Source organism: Diplotaxodon limnothrissa, linkage group LG18 (genome assembly GCF_057381915.1).
Source record: "Diplotaxodon limnothrissa isolate DT_005_m linkage group LG18, D_limnothrissa_male_GT1.1, whole genome shotgun sequence".
Lineage (NCBI taxonomy): Eukaryota > Metazoa > Chordata > Actinopteri > Cichliformes > Cichlidae > Diplotaxodon > Diplotaxodon limnothrissa.
In genome coordinates this window covers 9,279,614-9,300,507 of record NC_140613.1, presented here as the reverse complement: position 1 = coordinate 9,300,507, position 20,894 = coordinate 9,279,614, and the positions used below count along the sequence as shown (strand labels likewise).

Genomic DNA, 20,894 nt, shown 5'->3' with positions numbered 1-20,894 from the left:
AGTAGGTCGTATCTTGGCAATTTGAAAAGTCTTTTATTTTGGAAGGCATAATCAGAATGACTTGATATTGATATGGTATCACTGTGGGGCTGTATACTGTTGATCTAAGGTGGAATTACCCTGTGGAAACAAGAATTTTTCATTTTAGAGCATTTTGAATCGTTAGAAGATTAAGTCAATTATGGACAATTTCAAAGGGCCATTACTATGAAAGGCAAAATCAGACTGACTTGATATTGATATGGTATCACTGTAAAAAGACTGTGGTTGGAAAGTGTTGATATAAAGTTCAAATAGTATTTGGAAATACGACTTTTGCTTTTAAGAGCATTATTAAGTCATTGAAAGAGTAGTTCAAAAATGAAGATTCACAGGGCTTTTACTTTGAAATCCAAAATAAGATGGCCTTGATAGTGACAGGGCACAATTAGGGTACAAGGCTGTGTCATATAGATCTAACATTAGAGTTTGTAAAAAAAAAAAAGAAGCCTAAATTATATGTTATTATGTTCTTAACATATCTGTTAATTCACTCGAAGTTGGCTTTTATTTTGAAATCCGGTTTCCACATCCATTCCCGTAATACTTTGAATACACAGGGAACGTAAAACAAACTGGAGGCTGGCTTGACTGCAAGTCTCGAATTGGAGGCTGGCTTGACACCAGTTCAGGACTCTCCCTCCTTTGTAGGAAAAAAAATTACAAAACAGAAGGAAAAAGAAACTGGCTGGGAATACTTCCCCCAGATCTGGGTTATCGCTTGAAACTGGCGGAGGTTGTCCGCTTCACCCCGTGGTCCAGGTGAGTGATCGTCTCATCTGGGAGCGGTCAACCCGATTCTGCTGCATTCGGGAGCAGTTCGGAAATCCCCTTTACAGCCTTAGGGTATAAAAATACAACTAGAAGGATATCAGCAGGTTAAGTACTTAAGTTAATGTCTCTCAAATAATTTTAAAAAATTGTCTGTGTACTAAAAATAAAAGCACCTATTATACTATCATCAGCTGTGGCAAGCACGCTTACTGTACCTTTTAACCTTTTTCTTAATCAATATGTGACATTTAAAGCTACTTCAAACAATGTTTGGCGTTTTAGAATTTGTGTAAATTTACACAAAATATAGCTCATTAAATACGGTGCGTTTTGTTTTTTTTTTCTTTTTTTTTTTTTTTTCCAAACTTAGATACATTTAGAGAAAATCCCTTCAAAAAGAATAGTCTGTGTTGAAAATCATTAATACCGACACCACTTTTGATCCCTCTATATACTGACTCTTTAAGGAGGTCAAAAGAAGTCACTGTACAAACATTAATTAAAAATATCCGGGGGTCTCTGCTAGAACTTTCATTAAAACGTGAGTAAATAAAATGTGTTTTTTTTTTTTTTTTTTTTTTTTTTAAATAGGTAAAACAACTGAAATAACGAGTAATTAAAATCAAAACAAACAACCAATATCTGCTGTCTAACGCTTGAAGAACTGTCAAGGGGAAATCATGTAAACACTTGAAAAATATGTAAAAATATTTAATAAAATACACCCAAAATAACACAATGGGAAGAATTTAAAAAAGACAAACACATTTTTCTCTTCTGCTTGAATTTTTAATTAAAGAGATCTTTCTAACATTTGAAGCTTTTTTTTTTTTATTAACCTTGCTTGTCATGTTTGCAAGTTTCTCCATCTAAATTAAAGGTAGGTCAAATGTGGCTAGGTAAACATTTCACTTTCTTTTTTCTTCACATGAATTTATTGTACATACGACACCAAAATGAAAGCATTCCTATTGGTCTTTGCTTAGTTTGTAACAAGTCACAACACTATCCTGAATTCCTAAAGCTTAGAGTGTAACGCAGAGAGAATTACTCTCTCCAAGAGAGGAAGTAGAGCTTTCTTTCTCCGTCACTGCAGACCAGCTCAGTGGGTCTTTGTGGATTCACCTCCAAGATCAGAACAGGACCTCCACACACAAACAAGCCCACCTGCAGAAAGAAAAGGAGACAGGGTGAAGAAAATCATCCTTGCTTTAAGAGAAGTTAAAATAATTTGACAATTAATCTCACAATTTTTACAATATAAAGCCAGGAATCTTACAACTTTGCTGCTACTCTTGGAAAAACCCAGAAACTATTCTAATGGTTGTCAAACCAGGTCTTAATTCATATATATAATCAAATGTCAAAACGCATCATTGGTATAGGGGAAAATATCAAATGTTGTATTTATAGGGGAAAGCTGAGGCATAAAACAATTTATTCCTATTCAGGAAATTAAGTTAAAAGATTTAACACACCTCACAAGTAGAGACTGTAATTTACTAGTAGAGATAACTGTAAAATGTATTTGCTGGGTACTGTTTTCAGCTGCAAAAACACAGTAAGTTAGCAAGAATGTGATAAGGAGACAAACATAATCTATGACCAGATTGTTTTGTGGAGTTTGTAGAGTACCTGATTCTTGGTGTCTCTGTCCCACAGCTTCACTGTCCGGTCATAGGAGGCAGAGATGATGGTGCTGTCAGTGAGTCTCAGCACACTGATCCTGTCACTGTGAGCCTGCAGATAAAGCATCACAATTACAAGGAGGAAAGTTGTATATCATGTCTGCTGTCTGCTTTCTTTTCTCTGTACATTTAAATCAAGATGACCAAATTTGATTTGTCTATAAATAAATTTTAAAAATTCAGAGGAAAAATTGCCAGATTTGTAATTTTACCTGCTGAAATATGAGAATTTTCAGCTTTTTTTTTGGCAGTTTTCTCTCTTTCTGCTTTGTTAAAAGACCTCAGACGTTACTGGGAACTTATTAAGCTTTTTTCTTTTTTTTTTTCTCTGTCAGACAGGAAGAAAGTAAGAAAACGTTTTTACAATAGTGAAGCTTGATATTAAGTGTATGGTCACCATTTGCCCAAATAATCAATGTGAGCCAAAAACTCAGGTTTCATACTGCTTGAAATGTTCAGTTTTACATGTTCATGTCAGTCACTCTCTTCTCTCACTCTTGAACTCTTACAGGCTTTCTTTTGCTCCATGAGGACAGCTCTGGTGGGCGATTGAACCACATGTTGCCCTCCGCATCTCCACACACCACAAAATCTAAAACAGACAAACATTTCAGGTGTGACAGAATCTCCATATACACATAGAACATGCTTGATATTGCAATGTTTTCATGTGTAAACAAGTTTCGTTTTGTGCTCTGAACTTTTCAGAGTTTGGAAGTTATATGGATTTTCTAATGATGTCTGACTCCTAATGCACGTGTCCAAGATACTCATTAATCAGATTAACCTCAGTAGTCCTCTGATTGGCTGTTGGGATCATTGGGACATTTTCTATATGTGTATATATGGTATGGGAGAGCAGAGGTGTTGCCTAGTTACCTTATTTGCTTAGTTACCTTGTGAATTTAACCAACAGGAAGCAAAACAGTGTGGTGGAATTCTACTTAAGTCTTCTTATTTACAATATTTGAATACCCTGCATCATCTTGACCATTATTTTAAAGCAAGGGTGCAAAATCTAGGCAGTGATGCATAGGAATACAATGTTTTAGTCATATGCTGCAGAAAAGTGAATATCTTGACTATTTTTCTGAGACCAAATTAGCATGAAAAATCAACTGAAGTAAACATCTTTTACTTCCAGGTCTGATGTTTACCGTTATCCATTATCACAGCTGTTATCAGGGTCCTCTTCTTCTTCCCCTCCTCCTCGTCACATTTCATGTTCAGTTCACTGAAAGCTCTTTCAAGGGATGTTTCCCGACTCATGGGAAACTGAAAATTAAGAGGATATGATTGTCAGCTGTCTTTTCATCGGTGTCTTATTACTCAGTGTTATCACCGGTGCCTCAACGGTCATGTCAGTGGGGGGATCCGGGGTTTTCTCTGTGATTTTCACATTCCTGTGGCAGTGTGCTAGGTGGTTGCTCAGATTTGAAGTTAAAATTTTTGCTGTAGAAAGAAGTTTTCTTCCCACGAAGAGTGCACAATGGATGCTAATGTTTTTGTCACTTTTTATGGAATCAAACTCAAAGTAATGCCTCTGTCAGTGCGCCCCAGGGTGGCTGTGGCTACATGTAGCTTGCCATGACAAGTAGGGCTGCTCGATTATGGCAAAAATGATAATCACGATTATTTTCACTGAAATTGAGATCACGATTATTTGACGATATTTATTTAACCCTTTAAGACCTACTATAGAACCAAGTCCACCAGAGCTTATATTATTTTTATTTATTTTTTTTTACATGCTGTAGTGCCATTTGTGGGAGCATTTCAAGTTGCTATACATCAATACAACTGTTATAGCCCATATTTTAATAATATGTATGCATTAAGTGCATAGTAATTACATAAATTGCAAAAAAGTGCAATAAACTACAAAAAAAATTGAAAATCGCTTTTGTTTTGTTTACATATATTTCTACTTGGAGAAGTTTAAGAGGTTTATCCCTCAAAACTTTAAATACAATAAAGTTGCAAAAAATAGTTTCCCACCACAGGAAATTTATTTTGAGTGTCTTCATAGTTTTATTTTGGAGATACAGCAATTTTTATATACTGCAGGAAAAACAAAAAACAATCCTATGATGCAAATTTGCAAAGAAAACAGCATGTGCATCATTTCACTGTGGGAAGTGTTACGAACAGCTGATAGGAACGGCAAAGCGTGTTTCTGGAATATTATGTTTTTGTTCCTGCAAGCGCTTTTTATGCAGTTTTTGCAAAGCTATATGTGGAACGAAACCGTGACCGAGGACAAGCTGATGGCATCAGATGTAAGTACAACTCCTCCGGTTTCATATGCAAAACAAATTATTGCGCTAGCTTACATGGTTCAGGTTCTACAGGGATTTAAAAATAGTTACGCAAAACGGAGCGTGCTGCTCTGACCGGCTTTAAAGGGTTAACAATGACTTTAAAAAAATAATATAAAATAGTGTGCAACACCACTGAAGTTTTTTTTTTTTTTTTTAACTCTTTTCAACCAACGGCAGTCACTCTCCTCTCCAAATAACTTCTGCTTAGCTTTCCGAGCTTCCCTCGGGTCCTCTTAATCAGCGGTCTCCAACCTTTTTTGCGCCACGGACCAGTTTATGCCCGACAATATTTTCACGGACCGGCCTTTAAGGTGTCGCGGATAAATGAGGGAGGGGCTAATAATCGGCTCAGTCATTTTTAATGATCGTTGAAAGCCCAGATCGTAATCGTGATTAAAATTCGATTAATTGAGCAGCCCTAATGACAAGTGTGTGAATGTGTGCATGAATGGGTGGATGACTGGATGTGTAAAGCGCTTTGGGGTCCTTAGGGACTAGTAAAGCGCTATACAAATACAGGCCATTTACCAATGTCAGTACTTCCATGCTTTAAACGCTGCATGGTCGTACTCTCTCCATTGTTGATATACACACGTCTGTTGCTGCCACGGGTGTTGCACGCGCTTACGTCGTTGTCATGAGACACTCTCACAAACAAAAATCAGGGTTTAGTAACACAGTGTGCCTACGGGAAAGTAACAGTAATCTAATTACATTTTTTTGCAATAGTAATCCCTTACATTACTCAGTACTTTAAAAAAGTAATCGGATTACAGTAACGCGTTACTGCCCATCTCTGCCTATAGACATGTACTAAATCTGTTCACAAGAGATGATGAGTGTCCACAGTTCAAGGGAGGGGATTATTTCCTAAAATACCAATTCTTTTCATCTTCAGAATGGTTTTGATGGTGAATTAACGCTTAATGTGGAGTAATGCTGGTTTGTATACTCACAAGGAAGCCGATGTAAATCTCTCCCTTTGATTCACCCACCAGCCACACGCTTTTCTTATCATTGTGGATCACGCAGTGAAATTCAACTTCATAGTGCCAACTGATAACAAGAGACAACCCACATTTAGAGTTACCAAAAACAAGCAACAAGGAATCCATCAAAGAGCTGTTGAACTGGATTTTGGTCATGCAAATATCAAATAAGCATTTTGATCCAAGGTCTGCTATAGTTTGAGGAAAGAAGCTAAAACAGCTTGTTTTAGAATGTAGTCCAGTATGAGAGGATTATTATGCTGAATGGCTGATTTAAAAAATAAAAAAAAAGCATGAAAAATACATTACTTGTTGACTTTATTGTGCCAGCTGCCCTCATTGTTCTTGGGTGCCACATCAAATACTTCTCCAGTTTTGTTCACCCCAAATAAAGCAGTGCAGTAGAAGAGGCGCACCACTGGTTCACTGACTGTGTAGGTGGTTACCTTCACCAAGCTGGAAGCAAGAGACAAAAATTAAAGAATTAGTTAGTGTGAAGACTGAAACTCATACCTCATGTGATGTCTCCCTCCACTGCTGATGCACTGAAGCTCAGAATCAGTTAAACTTCACAATCTTAATCAACACAAAACAGCTTTCACGTGCCAGTTTACCACAGCGCTTAGACAGTCATATGATTGTTTTTTTATTAAGCAAACTAGGCAAAATTGGTTATTGTCTTTAACTTTATAGGACTAATGCAGATGAGAGTGCTTGGGCATCTTATGTATTAGCTGTTGGTGTTTACCTTGCTGTGTCATGTTTTTTATTCCACACCAGCTTCCAAACACCAATAAGTTTCACACTCGCCACAGCGATCTGACTATCAGGCATGGAGCAGACCGCTGTAATGGGGTCATCAAATACCTGACTGACACACACACACACACACACACACACACACACACACACACACACACACACACACACACACACACACACACACACACACACAAAGATGGATGGCATGGTCAAAAAACAAACAAACAAAAAAAAAAAACAGATTTAAAAAGAGTTTAAAAAAAACTATTTTTCTTTGTACACTTCTTCACCTGCTTGTGGCCAACCACTGAGTTGTTTTGCCACAACTCGAGCAAACCAGATTCATACCCAGCGAGGAGCAGGTCATCATTTTGACAGAAGCACAGAGCTGTGACCGAGCCTTTGAGGTTTGGAGGACTTGCTGTGGAAAAAAGAAGAAACACAGTTTTCATAACAAAATGTGTATAAGGACCCTTAATAACACTGTAATTACTTTAAAGATAAGGCTACATAGGGCACCAGTTTAGCTCCCAGCACGTGTTCAGTAGTACTTATTTTATTTTTAGATTTAAAACAAATCTTCTTTGATTAATTCAACACTGAAGAAATTCTAATTGATACTCATATCTCCCAATCTTTTTCACCATCATTCATTTATGTTTTAAAAGGTACAATAAGTTTTTTTGAGGCTTTTTGTTAAATATAAAAAAAGAATATTGTAGTCATAAAGACACATTGATTTGTTGACATTGACAATTGCATCTGAAACCAAAATGATGCACTCTCATAATGACTGCATTTAAAGTTTACAAGTACATAGATTTGTGTGCTGGATTGTGGGCACACCATTTTGAACACAATGACTGAGATGGACATCGCAGCTAATTGGTTCAAGATTTCCTGAAATGAAGTCTGGGCTCTAACACAAGAAGACGTGCATAAACATAAAAAGGGTTTTTCTTGAAAGGAAATGAAAATTATAAGGAGTTTTAAAGACATTTTAAGTAGCTAATTTTGCACAATATTGGTGAGAAATTTAATGGGAACATGGAAAAATAATTAAAGACATTAATATTTAACATAATACCTCTCTTTTTGCATCTCTCTATATAACGTCCTCCTTATCAGTGCACAAAAGGGGAGCATTTTAAACATCATTACTCATAAGCACTTACAGCTGCAAAAGGCCACATAATAATGCGTCGTTAACCAATTTTCAAATGTTCATTACCTAATTGCAGATGATAAATATTGACTTTTTAATACAGTAAAAAAATAAAATAACGAGAGTTAAATCCATTTTCAAATTTGAGATGTTTCTACTGGCTTACTGTGCCAATTTATGGAACATAAGCTGAAGCCAAACAGCTGGTACTAAAATAAGAAAAATGAGAGATTTGTAGCTCCCTAAAAGTTGATTTTATTCATCTGGACGTAGCGTTTTCAGTGAGAGAAACGTTTCGTCACTCATCCAAGTGACTTCTTCAGTCTCAGCTGACTGCAGGTTTCCCAAATCTTATACACAGTACATTTGCACAGTGACTGAAACTAGCACCACTGAAGGAACAATGGGTTGGGAGATTGGTTCCTTGATCATGCAAATTGTCATGACGATTGGTCAACAACCACTGATCAAAGACCACTGATCAATAGCCATGAGTACCATTCACAGAGAGTTGGGGTTTAAAAGCCACAGAGACATTGTGTTTAACTGTTCCAATACTCCTGACACATACGGGATCACTACGGGTTTTTGCTGAGCTTTCTTTAGGTGCCTTCCCAGCAGATTTGTAGACACTTGTGAGTTGATAATTATGATTTGTATCATTTATATAAATGGTAAAAAAATAAAAGTCTCAATTTAAACCAATTTTTTTTTTTACCTCTTGCCCATGTCCAGCATCGCAGCGAGCGGTCTTCAGAAACAGTGAAGAATTGTGGGACCCTTTCCTTGCAAACGACTCCATGAATCGCACCGCTGTGACCGCGAAAGGTGCTAAAGTGCTCCACCTGGAAATAAACCGACATATCTAGTCAGTGAGAAAATACATCTGAAGAAGCAGCAGGGCACTTTAAAAATTCAGAGGATTTTTTTTTATTTGTTTGAGAGACCTGTAAGGGTTTCCAAAATTTCACTGTGCCATCATCAGACGCTGTGAAAACGGACATTTCTTCTGACTTCACTTCCTTCCCTTTGTCTTAAAAACAAAGAGTGGGCTTAGAAATATCAAATATTAATTTCAGAATATGCAGTATTAACTCAATACAGCGTACTGAATGATGGAAAGAGGAGGAGACTATGTGTGTAATCACTTCCCAGCATGTTTTCTCAGGTACCTGTATTTGGGAGGAGAGAGCAGTGGTGTATGCGTCTCATGTGAGCAGAAATATGGCAGATTTCAGTGTTTGTTTCCCACTTCCAGACATGCAGTGCCCCCTCTGCACAGCTGGCTATCACATATTGTCCCTGCCCACAGAAAGCACGACAGAGCAGGTCAACAAAGAAAAAAATTTATCAAACCAAAGAAAAAGACAATTTCATGCTATAGTTAAACAGTTCTTTACATTGTACACAATATAGAGAGCTTATTTACTTAAAGCTGCATAAGTGACTCACCAGACAGCAGACAGAGGTAAGTGGACTTGTCCAGGAGATTTCCCTCAGACACTGCCCAGCCTGAAGGTCCCACGAACAAAGTCTGCCGTCATTTGAAGAGCTTAACTGGAACAAAAACAAAAAACACATTTTTGAAAGCACTTGTATGTTACTTAGATGTAATTATCAGATATGCGTGTCTGTGCATTGCTTCCAAGCTTGCTAGCCTTAGCTGATAAATTAACACTCCATCTTCTTAGCCAAATGTGGACACTTTAGGCTCCAAAAAAAAAAAAAAAGGAAAAACAGAAAATTAGTTTAAAAACAAACAAACAAACAAACACATAGACCCCACCCACCCAAAAAACAACAACAACAAAAACAACCCAAACATGTACAGCAACCCTCTTCGATACACTGTTTATTAACTAAATGAGCCAAATTTTTCCACAAAACCTTTCTACAATATAGCTGTACAGCAATTCTTGACTAAGTTTCTTTATTTTTTATTTTTAAATTGAAAGACTTGACCATAAACAGTTTAACTATCATGAATACAGTACATACGACTAAAGAATTTTTACATGAAATCTTGTGATGCCACCTGTTGCTTTTCCTTAGTTGCCCTGTTGAATTTGATCTTGTTGTACTGTGAGGTAACAGTGCAATATGGAGTCAGGTGTGAGACATTTTAGCACCAATGACACTAAACAGGGGAGAAAATTTTCAAAGCACCACTCATAACCCCGACAAGGATCAGGCAAAGGCCACTATTTGTATTTTTCTTTCCACTGTCCTACAATAACTGTGATTGTAGTAAAGGACAAAGGACGCGTGTTTGGTTGGTCTCGACATGCCTCCATCCCCATTTTAATATAACATCACAGCTTTGTATATATAATTAATTTGATCTCTTGGCTGTGGACCACAGATCCCACTTTCAGAACCACTGCTTTATGACACAAACAAAATATGAAAAGAAAAAAAGAAAAAGAAGACCAACCACACAATCTGGAGTCCAAACGCAGCCTGTGACCCAGTCTCGGTGAGCATGAGGCAGAGTCTTAGAACGAACAGCAGGAGCAGTCACATCCCACACCATCAGAGCCTGAAACAATCAAATGTTTATGATAACAGATGAAGAGAAAACCAATGTAGCTCTCTCCAGAGGTAGAATATAACAAGTGCATTTAATCAGCTACTGTTAGTGTTTATGTTTTATGTGCTTTATTTTTCTGCATTCCACACTGAAACACTACACTTTTAATTACACTACATGAGTTTTAGTTCCCAATTGCCAGTCTTGGTAGCCGGGGATCAGTCCGCCAGGGCCTCCGCTCCTGGCTGTTACCCAGCACACAATGCACCCAACCCCTACGGCACCACCTGCGGGTGGTGGGCCTGCGGGAGGATGGGCCCATGTCCCCTTTTCGGGCTGTGCCCGGCCGGGCCCCATGGACTAAGGCCTGGCCACCACACGCTCGCCCTCGGGCACACTCGCCCTCGGGCACCCTCCCCAGGCCTGTCTCCAGGGCGGGGCCCGATAACCCTATCCCGTCAGGCTAAACTGTTCCTTCAATGTTCTCCTCATAAGGGTCTTCTGAATCGCTCTTTGTCTGGTCCCTCACCCAGGACCAATTTGCCATGGGAGACCCTATCGGGGGCAAAAGCCCCCGGACAACATAGCCCATGGGAACCCCTCCACCACGATAAGGTAGCGATTCACGGAGGCCCCAGTCCGTGAGATCTTCAACACACACCTCTGGCAGAGCTTCAACAGCATTCCGAGGGAGAGTGGGGACATTGAGTCCGAATGGACCATGTTCAGCATCTCCATTGCCGAAGCCGCTGCATTGAGCTGCGGCCGCAAAGTGGTTGGTGCCTGCCGTGGTGGTAACCCCCGAACCAAATGGTGGACACCAGGCTGAAGAAGGAGTCCTATCGGGCTTGGCTAGCCTGTGGGACTTTGGAGGCAGCTGACAGGTACCGACAGGCCAAGCGGAATGCGGCTCGGGCAGTGGCTGAAGCAAAAACTCGGGTGGGGGAGGAGTTCGGAGAGGCCATGGAAAAAGACTTTCGGACTGCCTCGAAGAGATTCTGTCAAACAGTCAGGCAACTCAGGAGGCGAAAGTGGTGCTCTACCTGCACTGTGTATAGTGCTGGTGGAGCGCTGCTCACTTCGACTGAGAAAATTGTCGGGCGGTGGAAGGAATACGTCGAGGACCTCCTTAATCCCACTGACATGTCTTACGAGGAGGAAGCAGAGTCTGGGGATGACCCGCCAATTTCCAGGGGAGAGGTCACTTAGGCAGTTAAACAACTCCTTGGTGGCAGAGCCCCTGGTGTGGATTAGGTCCGCCCCGAGTTCCTGAAGGCTCTGGACATTGTAGGGCTGTCCTGGCTGACAAGCCTCTACAATGTTGCGTGGAGATCAGGGGCAGTACCTCTGGACTGGCAGAACGGGGTGGTGGTCCCCATCTTTAAGAAGGGGGACCGGAGGGTGTGTTCCAACTACAGGGGGATCAGACTCCTCAGCCTCCCTGGGAAAGTCTATGCCAGGGTGCTGGAAAGGAGAGTTTGTCCACTAGTCGAACCTCAGATACAGGAGGAACAATGCAGTTTTTGTCCTGGTCGCGAAACACTGGACCAGCTCTTTATCCCCGGCCCCGGATAAAGCGGAAGAAGATGGATGGATGGATGGAGTTTTAGTTACCTTATAAGGTAATTTAAGTGTACCAAAAAATCTTACATGTTCAGTAGGCAGTATCCCTAATCTGAATCTATGAAGCACTGCAACTACATGATATCATTATTAATATTATTATTATTTTATTTTTTTAAGTAAGAATAACCCAGAATTCATGATTTCACCCTCTCAAATGAGACAACGTTCTCCCCCTCTCATACTGATTTCACAGTTGTAACCTTTTATTGAGGTACTCTCATAAGGTTCATAAGGGGGGGAAGAGTTACAGGTACCTGATCTTTTCCACCAGACAGCAGCTGTGCACCATCTGGACTGAAAGCCAGACACGTGACTCCGCCACTGTGGCCCCTCAGTATTGAATTTGGCTGGATCGGAGGGTCACAGGTCAGATCAGACAATAACCACAGCCCAATGGTGAAGTCATCTAATTCAAAGAGCAACATTGTAAAACATTTTTAGACATAAGTCAAACTGACTGGAACTTGAGAAACTTTTGATAATACCCTGAGAAGAAAGCATAATCACTACCACCAATCACACCTACCTGAAGCTGTCGCCAGGTACGTGGAGTTTTGTGCGAGTGCCTGGATGGTGCCCGATTGCACACCAAACACTCCCACCATTTCCAGGACTTCCGTCATTCCCTCCTCTTCTTGTTTTCTCTTCCACACCCGCAGAAATTTGTCACTTCCTCCAGACACCAGCAGATCGGTGTCGGTCTGCTCTGCTTCTAAAATGACCCACAGCATGCACGGTACAGACACGTCCAGGTCCACGGAGGCCCAAATCTTCTCACCTGAAAAATTAATTTTGGTACAGTTTGTTTCTTTTATAGTGCACACACTTAAAAAGAGCAAGAAAGGAAAAAACCTAGAGGAGATGCTTTGAATTTTAATGCCAGAGATGTCTTTTTTGAGCCACTGGCCCCACTTCATACACACACACACACACACACACACACACACTTTCTTGTAGTGATTCCATCTGGTAAACATTTTTGAAACATTCGTAGCTCACAACACACCTGATCTGAGGCTGAAAAGTATGATGCCATCAGCGTGGTATCCCACAGCAACATAGTCTCCATTCACAGCCACACACAGAGCAGCAGGCTGAGACGTTACAGCCTTTAGCTTTTTCAGAGGTGGTTCCTGCATCCACTGACGAAGAAGAAGAAGAAAAAAAAAAAAAACATGAACATGAAGATGCTGAAATTCATGAATATATGAATGAACAGGTTTTTCCATCAATAGAGCCCCACCTTAACACTTAACATCATCAGTACAAGATCCTTGTAAATGTGCAGCATCATTAAAGTTAAAAGGGGTCCAGCAAAATATTAGAACTTACATCATCACATTTTAATTCAGTGACAGAACGTCCAAGTCCTCCAGACCAGAGGTTGAGCTGTTTGAACAGAAATGGGAGGTGGTGATGATTAGCTTTATAATCACTGAAATCTTTGTTTGTGAGAAGATACTGGTGCCTGTTCCTGCACTGACTTTCTCCTGATAACTGCACTATGACTGCTTCAGAGGTGGTGCTTTTTGAGGTCGTTTTTGAGAAAATAAACAGCAGTGTCATATCAGTCATCTCAGATAAATCAGAAAACAACAAAAGGCTATCTCCGAACGTTGATTCTGTTCATCTGGACGTAGAGTTTTCTGAAAACTCTACATCCAGATGAACAGAATCAACGTTCGGAGATTTACTTACCTGGATGATTGAGAATGCATCAAGACGTTTTAAACCAAAAGTTATTTTATACAAAACCAAATGGTTATTAAAATAAGCAACATTTGAAGGGAAAAGCAGAAGCTTTATTATGTGCTGACTGATGTCTCACCATGTGATCAGAGCCAGCGCTCAGAAGCATGGATCCTTCCTCCAGGAAGGTGAGGGACTCTGTGGCTTCACAGTGAGCCTGGAAACATCCCACACAGGTGGAGGTGGGCACTGACCACACCCTCACCTCCCCAGACACAGAGCCAGAGCAGAGCATGGAGGAGTAGGGAGAAAAAGAGAGGCTGCGCACTGATCGTGTGTGGCCGCACAGGGACTGATGGAGAGAGAGAAAAACAGTGAGTGCATTATCTGAAGTAGTTCTTCTTTCAGCTGTTCTCTAATAATAATAATAATAATAATAATAATAATACTTTCAAAAAAGCCCTATTCTGCTAAAGAACTGAAATTAAAAATAAATATCTCAGTTTCAATAGACCACACCCCCTTTTGTAGACACATGTTTTCATTGGTTCCGATATTCCATACTTCAGTTATATTTATGGTCCAATTTTTTTTCTCCTGTAGATCTTTAGTAGAACTGATTATGTATTTTTAACATACATTCATGGTGAAAATGAAATAACATTGCAACATTCACAGCATTGAGCTCACTGTTAGTTTTTTATTCTTGAGCCAGTTCCACATGATCACATTTCCATTCCAGCAGCCAGCAGCCAGAAGGTGACCCTTAGGGTCAAAGGTCACACAGTTCATAGGGCTTCTGCTGAGCACGGAGGACACTTCAGTACCTTTATCAGAAGACCACACCTGAAGAGAAGAAACAGGTTTGATTAATACAGTCGAGGAACGATGTCAAACCTGGCAGTGCAGCGTCAGGCTGTAAACCATAACAAAGCAGCTGCACAAATGACTAACAACACATCATCACTTAATCATCACTTTCACCCTCAGGGAGACAGACTAGAGCTAGAGAACAATTTCAACTTCCAATGATTATGAAAAAAAGAAAGCAAAGTTACTTTTTTATGCAACTGTAGCTACATAAGGGCTGCTCAACTTTGGCTAAACTCATAATCATAAGTGTTGAACATTATTATACACAGACGCTGGAAAAATAGTGGACATATTCTACCTTTCTGTGAACCTTAATTACAATCTAGCTGATATTGAAGATTATTTCGTTCAATGAACACTCTACAAAACTAAATTACATAACACTGTTTGTTTTTGATCCACATGCGCTGGCATTCCTGAGGTCCTATTTCACATGATACTGAATCAAGACAGAAGTCGAGGCAGAAAAACACAAACATCTTTTTAGTGTTACTTTAATCATGCAGTCGAGGGAAACCGTGGCGAGGTGCTTCTTGTCTGCAGTGACATCACTTCCTGTTATCATATTAGTGTGGCCATCAATAACGTCAGTCCTACAGAAACACAAGTAAAATGACTTTAAAGATTCGGTGCTATATTTGTAAAAAATTAAATCTAAACCAATCTTTTAACCCTTCTCACACCTGCATCCATTTTCAATGTCCCACACTTCTATTCGCCCATCAAAGGAGGTGGTAGCAAGTCGTAAGTCCTTCAGGAAGACACAGCTCGAGATGCCGTCACAGCTGCTGATCAGAGACTTCACCTCCTGCTCACAGCCAGGAGAAAGTGCATATTAGACATTTTAAAGGCTTCTTATTCTCAGCAAGTGTGACAGCACATTATTTATGTATGAATTTATTTTTGTTTAATCAGGGTAGAAAATGTCTCAGCTAGAAATAAAAACAGCAAACGCATAAAGTTCACATTAATGACAATAAATACCAACTGGAAATTAACTACACACAAACATGGTCAATGAATCCAGTCTGCTACTGATCTCACAAATTCAAAGCATGAATACAAGCTGCTGAGTTGATCCACAACGTTATAAAATGTGTTTAAAACAAACACATTTGTACCTGTCCAGTCTGCGTGTGGATGAAATGTAGAGTTCCCTCGCCAGTACCAACCACCATCATCTGGTCATCCTGGCTCACAACCAGAGAGGTGGGCTCCGAGGGGAAGGTTGACAGCAGCTCGCTGAGTTCAGGAGTTCAAACGCACAAGAATATCAACACAATAAAACAATATGGACTATATTATCCAACATACACATATATCTTATTTGTTTTGTACTTCTGCTGGTATTACTGATCCCACAAGTACATTTACCATTTCCTATAATATAAGCATATACAATTTACAGTATACATTGCAGAAAAGATGCAGAAAGATTATTTTATTTTTAGCCCCAAAAATATGTACTCTTGGACAACAGGCAAAAAGCCTTCAGGAAAAAAAAAAACAAAAAACTTCAGTTGGTGACCTCTAGTGGTCAGGAGATACCATCAAGTTCTGCAAAGCTACTGCAGAAACATGGCGGTACAACACAATGGACTTTCCGTTCTTTTTAGAGGATTAGACCCCAGTTAACACAGAATTATGAACCTTATCTTCATTTTCTGTATAAAATATATCTGAAAATAGCACATCCCTTTAAAGCAGGGGAAGGGGAACTTCAGGCCTCAAGGGCCGGTGTCCTACAGGTTTTAGATGTGTCCTGTATCCAACACAGCTGATTTAAATGGCTAAATTACCTCCTCAACATGTCTTGAAGTTCTTCAGAGGCCTGGTAATGAACTAATGATTTGATTCAGGTGTGTTGACCCAGGGTGAGATCTAAATCCTGCACGACACTGGCCCTCAAGGCCTGGAGTTCCCCATCCCTGCTTTAAAGTATGACTTCTCCGGGTGAAACTTATTGTTATACTTTTAAGTTCATGTTGGTGCTAAAACCTTTGTCTTAATATATTTTTAAAGTGCTGCATGACCACTTTTATTACAGTAAGAGACATCAAGAACTCTTCTACTGACAATAAAAAAAAAAAAAATCACCTTGAAGGAGAACCCCTTACCTTTTTTCTTCACCATCACTGTTCCCATCAATGTTCAGACACTCAATTACCCGCACTCCTCCTTTGCCCACCATGCCTTTTCCCCAGGTGTGAGCAGAGGTCTCTTGAGGTTCATTGAGGGCCTGCTGAATGAAAAGAGCTGGCCAGGAGGAGAGTGTGGAGGCGTGACGCCGCAAGAAATTACGGCAATCCTTTAAATCGTCCTGGATGGAAGCTGAGAGGACAAAAAGAAACTGGAATGAATAAAACAAACACCTGGCAAGGATTTGTGGGTAAAGTACTTTTAAGCACTTACATGATGGTGCAGACTCTTGGTTCTTATCTGCAGAAATTACAGGATATAAATATCAGGAATTTTTGAGGAGTGTAATCTCAAAAAAACACATTTTAAAATATACACAGCTGCACACAGAAGAGATGTAAAAGTTTAAAAGGAAACCCACCTAACAGGCTTCAGAAAGTTACTCACCATACCAGCTGTATGTCTCCAGGAGGTGGTGCAGGAAGCCGTGGCGCACATTAGCGTAAAGGAAATAATAGCTGGAAAGCAGGAAAGAAAGTTCCCCCAGTTGTCCACTTTGAATCTAAACAAAGCCAAACAAAAGCAGTGAGAAGTTAAAATCTTCAAGAAATATCAACTGTAGCTATGATTCCCACAAGATTAGGACTTATACAATACAATATATTGTGCTTTATCTGCGGTAATTATAATAAATTACTGTATTGGTTTTTTTGCTGAATTTTATTAATATTCATGTTGCGCAGCATGAATTAATGATGGAAGATTCCTAACCAGGCTAGAAGGCAGGTGCGTGATAGAGTTGGCTTCACAATGAAGGAAGGTATTTTGGCCCCGAGGGTCAGCTTGTGTCCACAGATGAGCTGTGGGAAAAAACCCCAAAAAACTCACCAATACATTTACAGCGGTTTACACTCAGTGTACTAAAAGCTAATTATGAGTACTTTACCTGCCAGTGTGAGGTGAGCTCTGGTTTTGTCACTTTCTGTGGGGAGAAAAAAGTCCTCAAAGGCTTGCTTCACCTCCGGATTGGTTAAAGCCAGCAGGTCGTCAGTATTGTGGCAATGAGATGGACCAATCAGACTGCAGGAAAAGATTCAAGTGTAATGCTTATTTAAAACTTTGTAATATGGCTTAAAACTCTAAACACACTCTGATCGAAACCTGAGACAAAAACTTAAAGGGAAGAAAAGGGAAAATAAAGGATATTGTTTATTCTTATTAATATCTGAGTTGTAAAGAAAGAGAATGCAAATAATTACATAATAACAATACAGTATTATGAATTATTAAAGGAATCTCAAGAAACCACACAGACCACTGCCTCTTTTTCCATGAACACAACGTAATATGTCATAAAACTTAAATAATATGCTTATATGCTCTGGGCTTATACCTTTGTAAACTCTGCACTATGCGGGTGAAGGTTGCCATAGGAATGCGTCCTTTGGGCTCTCTGGACAACTGCAGCACTTCCTGCCATGTGACTTGTCCATCCCGTAAAGACAAATCATTGCATGTGTTCAACACAGAGTATAAATCTCTCTCCTTCAGGCCTGTGGATGAAAAGGAGGAAATGTTGAGGCAGAGTAGGTCACTTTAGTTTACGCTCACTCCTCAAATCAGACTTCTGGTTAGAAGGAGTGTATGAACATTGATTGAGCTATTATACATATAAGATGAGATTTATTAAAGTTATTATTATTAAAAACAACAACAACAGCAACAAGTTTTTAAATAAGGTTTCATCTTATTTGAAGTGTTTTCCAAAAGTCTGAGGCAACAACTATAAAAGGTACACTGCATTCAATGTGTATACAGCCAGGAAAAGATTTGTGTTTCTGTGTGTGGACAGAGCCTGTGAAACAGTTTAAGTGTGGAGTTGACGCTGTATCCAAACATAAATGACCTCAAAAAAAGAGGTTATTAGGCGACTAATAAGATAGAAAGAGGAAAATGGTGAATTTCAATGAATGTCTCTGTTTACTAAGTTACTACTTCATATTTAGTTTACAATTAAATTTCCAAAGGTGGAGGTATTTAACTTTGATGAGTGGAGGTAAAAGTTATGGTGTTGTAAAAACATGATGATACGATAGTAATTTGTATTTTACACCGTGTATGTACTCTGTAGGGGTGCAACAATACTGGTATCGATATTGAACCGTTCGATACAGTGCTTTCGGTTCGGTACCCATATGTATCGAACAATACAAAATAAATTTTATATTTATTTTATCAACTTTCCTTCTGACGATGCTGTCTGTGTTGAGCGCTCAGTGGATCTGCGCTCCACAGTGCAGCCTAGGCGGAGTAGTCGAAAGCAGATTCACTGAGCGCAGGGCAAGCTAGCGAGACAGAAGTTAAGCTCTCCTTGCAACATGGCAAATTGAACCTCCCCCACCCTCATTCAGATTTGGCGTTTGGAACTATTTTGGTTTTCATGTGAGGTATGACCCTGAAGGTAAGCGCGTCATGGACTAAAGTAAAACAGTATGTTGGATGTGCCACGCAATGCTCAATTACATGGGTGGGAGCTAGTGTGTTAGCGCAGTTAGCTTGTTAAGGTGTTAGCTTGTTAAGGTGTTGGCCGTCCAGCCCCATGCATGGGCGATCCGCGGTAGCTCGTTAACGGAGATTTGCCGTGTTGTGGCGTTAACGTCATTTCAACCAGATTTACGCTGACAGCACTAGTGGGAACACAACAAATATGACTGCACATTTACACCGACATCATCCTAGTGCAAAGACAAGTGGAAGCAGACAAAAACAACAAGCACGCATGCTACAAACTTTACCCGAGTCATTTAGACAGCCGTTAGCACATGATTCTTCTTATGGGGACCTGATATGTTTAATATGCTGCTGAGAATATAGCCCAGAAGAAGCGTATAGTATAGCTTTTATTTTGGAAAGAGCCATTTCTCTGTAATAAACTCTTTTCCAAAGATGAGTGATTCCTCAATCAGATACAGGGTTCGCAAAATCGCCACATCCCGATTTTTCCAGTCGGGCTACCAAAATCTATCTCTGCCCTGCCCGTCAGGCTATCGTAGGAAGGAAAAATATATGTCAATGGTTTTGCATTCTTTCGGAAATGTAGCTGGGTAATTATGTCATTGGCATTGGTGAGCCACTGTCAATATGTGACATATTGAAATCGCGTTTGAATTTGCGCTTGTTTTTTGCTTTCACTTTGCAATCCTGCGAACTGTGTATAGAGAGCGACAGCACTGATTGGTGAGTGATGATAATTTGCGCACCAATTCCTCTGACATAGTTTTATCAATTGTTAGCTTACTATGCAAACATGACAAGTGAAATCTCCCGCAGCAAGCTTAAACATGTGAGAGGTTGATCGCGCAGAGAATCGCTGAGCGTTATGTGAGTGCGTGTGTAAAAGCAGCAGGATACATATTGTAGCGGGTCAGGGCTGTTCGGGGTTCTGTTTGTACAGTTATGTTTTGTTTATGTTGCCATAGTGACGGGTGACGCCCTCTCGCTGCAACGGTGTGTCCTTCCGGGGTCAGAGGGCGCCCTGTGTGTTGTTGTTGTTGTTGCTGTGCTGTTGCCGCACTGAGCAGTTAGCTAGCGGCAGTGTTCTTCTGCAGATGTCAATAAACGGCTGTGATCCCTGGCTAGCTCACGGGAAGCAAGACCAAACGATACCTCCGTCTCCTCGTTGTCTGAGCTCGCCACATTGGTGTCAGAAGTGGGATGATGGTGGCACCCCATGTTCTGACCCGAGTGACTTTTCCCCCGCCGGTCGTGACCGGCCGGTGTGCCAAAAGAAGGCACCTGGACATTTGCAGGACTTTGTGTGGGGTAATGGGGTCGTCGGGGACGACTGACCCCTTAGGTGGGGGCTATGTAGCGGGTCAGGGCTGTTCGGGGTTCTGTTTGTGCAGTTATGTTTTGTTTATGTTGCCATAGTGACGGGTGACGCCCTCTCGCTGCGACGGTGTGTTCTTCCGGGGTCAGAGGGCGCCCTGTGTGTTGTTGTTGCTGTGCTGTTGCCGCGCTGAGCAGTTAGCTAGCGGCAGTGTTCTTCTGCAGATGTCAATAAACGGCTGTGCTCCCTGGCTAGCTCACGGGAAGCAAGACCAAACGATACCTCCGTCTCCTCGTTGTCTGAGCTCACCACAATATTTTAGTTCTGCTGAGCCAAGTAAGACAGGTCAGGGTGAAGAAGTGACAGCCAAAGAAAAGCTTGCCACAAAACGGAAAAGTTATGACAAATCAGACTGTAAGGCAAAAAGAAAGTGCAGCTTTATGGTTTCATGGACAAAATAATTTCTGTGG

The 20,894-nt window shown here is 40.4% G+C and overlaps 1 protein-coding gene across 1 annotated transcript in view; it reads right to left on the bottom strand.

The window, feature by feature from the left end:
- Nucleotides 1–1,682: 1,682 nt before the first annotated feature.
- Nucleotides 1,683–20,894, bottom strand: part of tep1 (telomerase-associated protein 1) — a 38,233-nt gene continuing 19,021 nt past the window's right edge. The window contains exons 29-56 of the mRNA XM_085377975.1: nt 17,989–18,148; nt 17,542–17,675; nt 17,367–17,455; nt 17,043–17,157; nt 16,869–16,895; nt 16,574–16,787; nt 15,578–15,698; nt 15,140–15,264; nt 14,950–15,049; nt 14,274–14,429; nt 13,723–13,935; nt 13,227–13,283; nt 12,901–13,036; nt 12,421–12,672; nt 12,149–12,300; nt 10,173–10,277; nt 9,191–9,295; nt 8,911–9,040; nt 8,686–8,771; nt 8,457–8,583; nt 6,864–6,994; nt 6,560–6,678; nt 6,121–6,267; nt 5,779–5,878; nt 3,659–3,776; nt 3,011–3,093; nt 2,449–2,553; nt 1,683–1,980 (exon numbers count right to left, since the gene is read on the bottom strand). Of these exons, the coding sequence (XP_085234101.1) occupies nt 1,861–1,980; nt 2,449–2,553; nt 3,011–3,093; nt 3,659–3,776; nt 5,779–5,878; nt 6,121–6,267; nt 6,560–6,678; nt 6,864–6,994; nt 8,457–8,583; nt 8,686–8,771; nt 8,911–9,040; nt 9,191–9,295; nt 10,173–10,277; nt 12,149–12,300; nt 12,421–12,672; nt 12,901–13,036; nt 13,227–13,283; nt 13,723–13,935; nt 14,274–14,429; nt 14,950–15,049; nt 15,140–15,264; nt 15,578–15,698; nt 16,574–16,787; nt 16,869–16,895; nt 17,043–17,157; nt 17,367–17,455; nt 17,542–17,675; nt 17,989–18,148 (3,527 nt within the window). The 3' untranslated portion in view covers nt 1,683–1,860. The remainder of the gene's footprint in view (nt 1,981–2,448; nt 2,554–3,010; nt 3,094–3,658; nt 3,777–5,778; nt 5,879–6,120; nt 6,268–6,559; nt 6,679–6,863; nt 6,995–8,456; nt 8,584–8,685; nt 8,772–8,910; nt 9,041–9,190; nt 9,296–10,172; nt 10,278–12,148; nt 12,301–12,420; nt 12,673–12,900; nt 13,037–13,226; nt 13,284–13,722; nt 13,936–14,273; nt 14,430–14,949; nt 15,050–15,139; nt 15,265–15,577; nt 15,699–16,573; nt 16,788–16,868; nt 16,896–17,042; nt 17,158–17,366; nt 17,456–17,541; nt 17,676–17,988; nt 18,149–20,894) is intronic.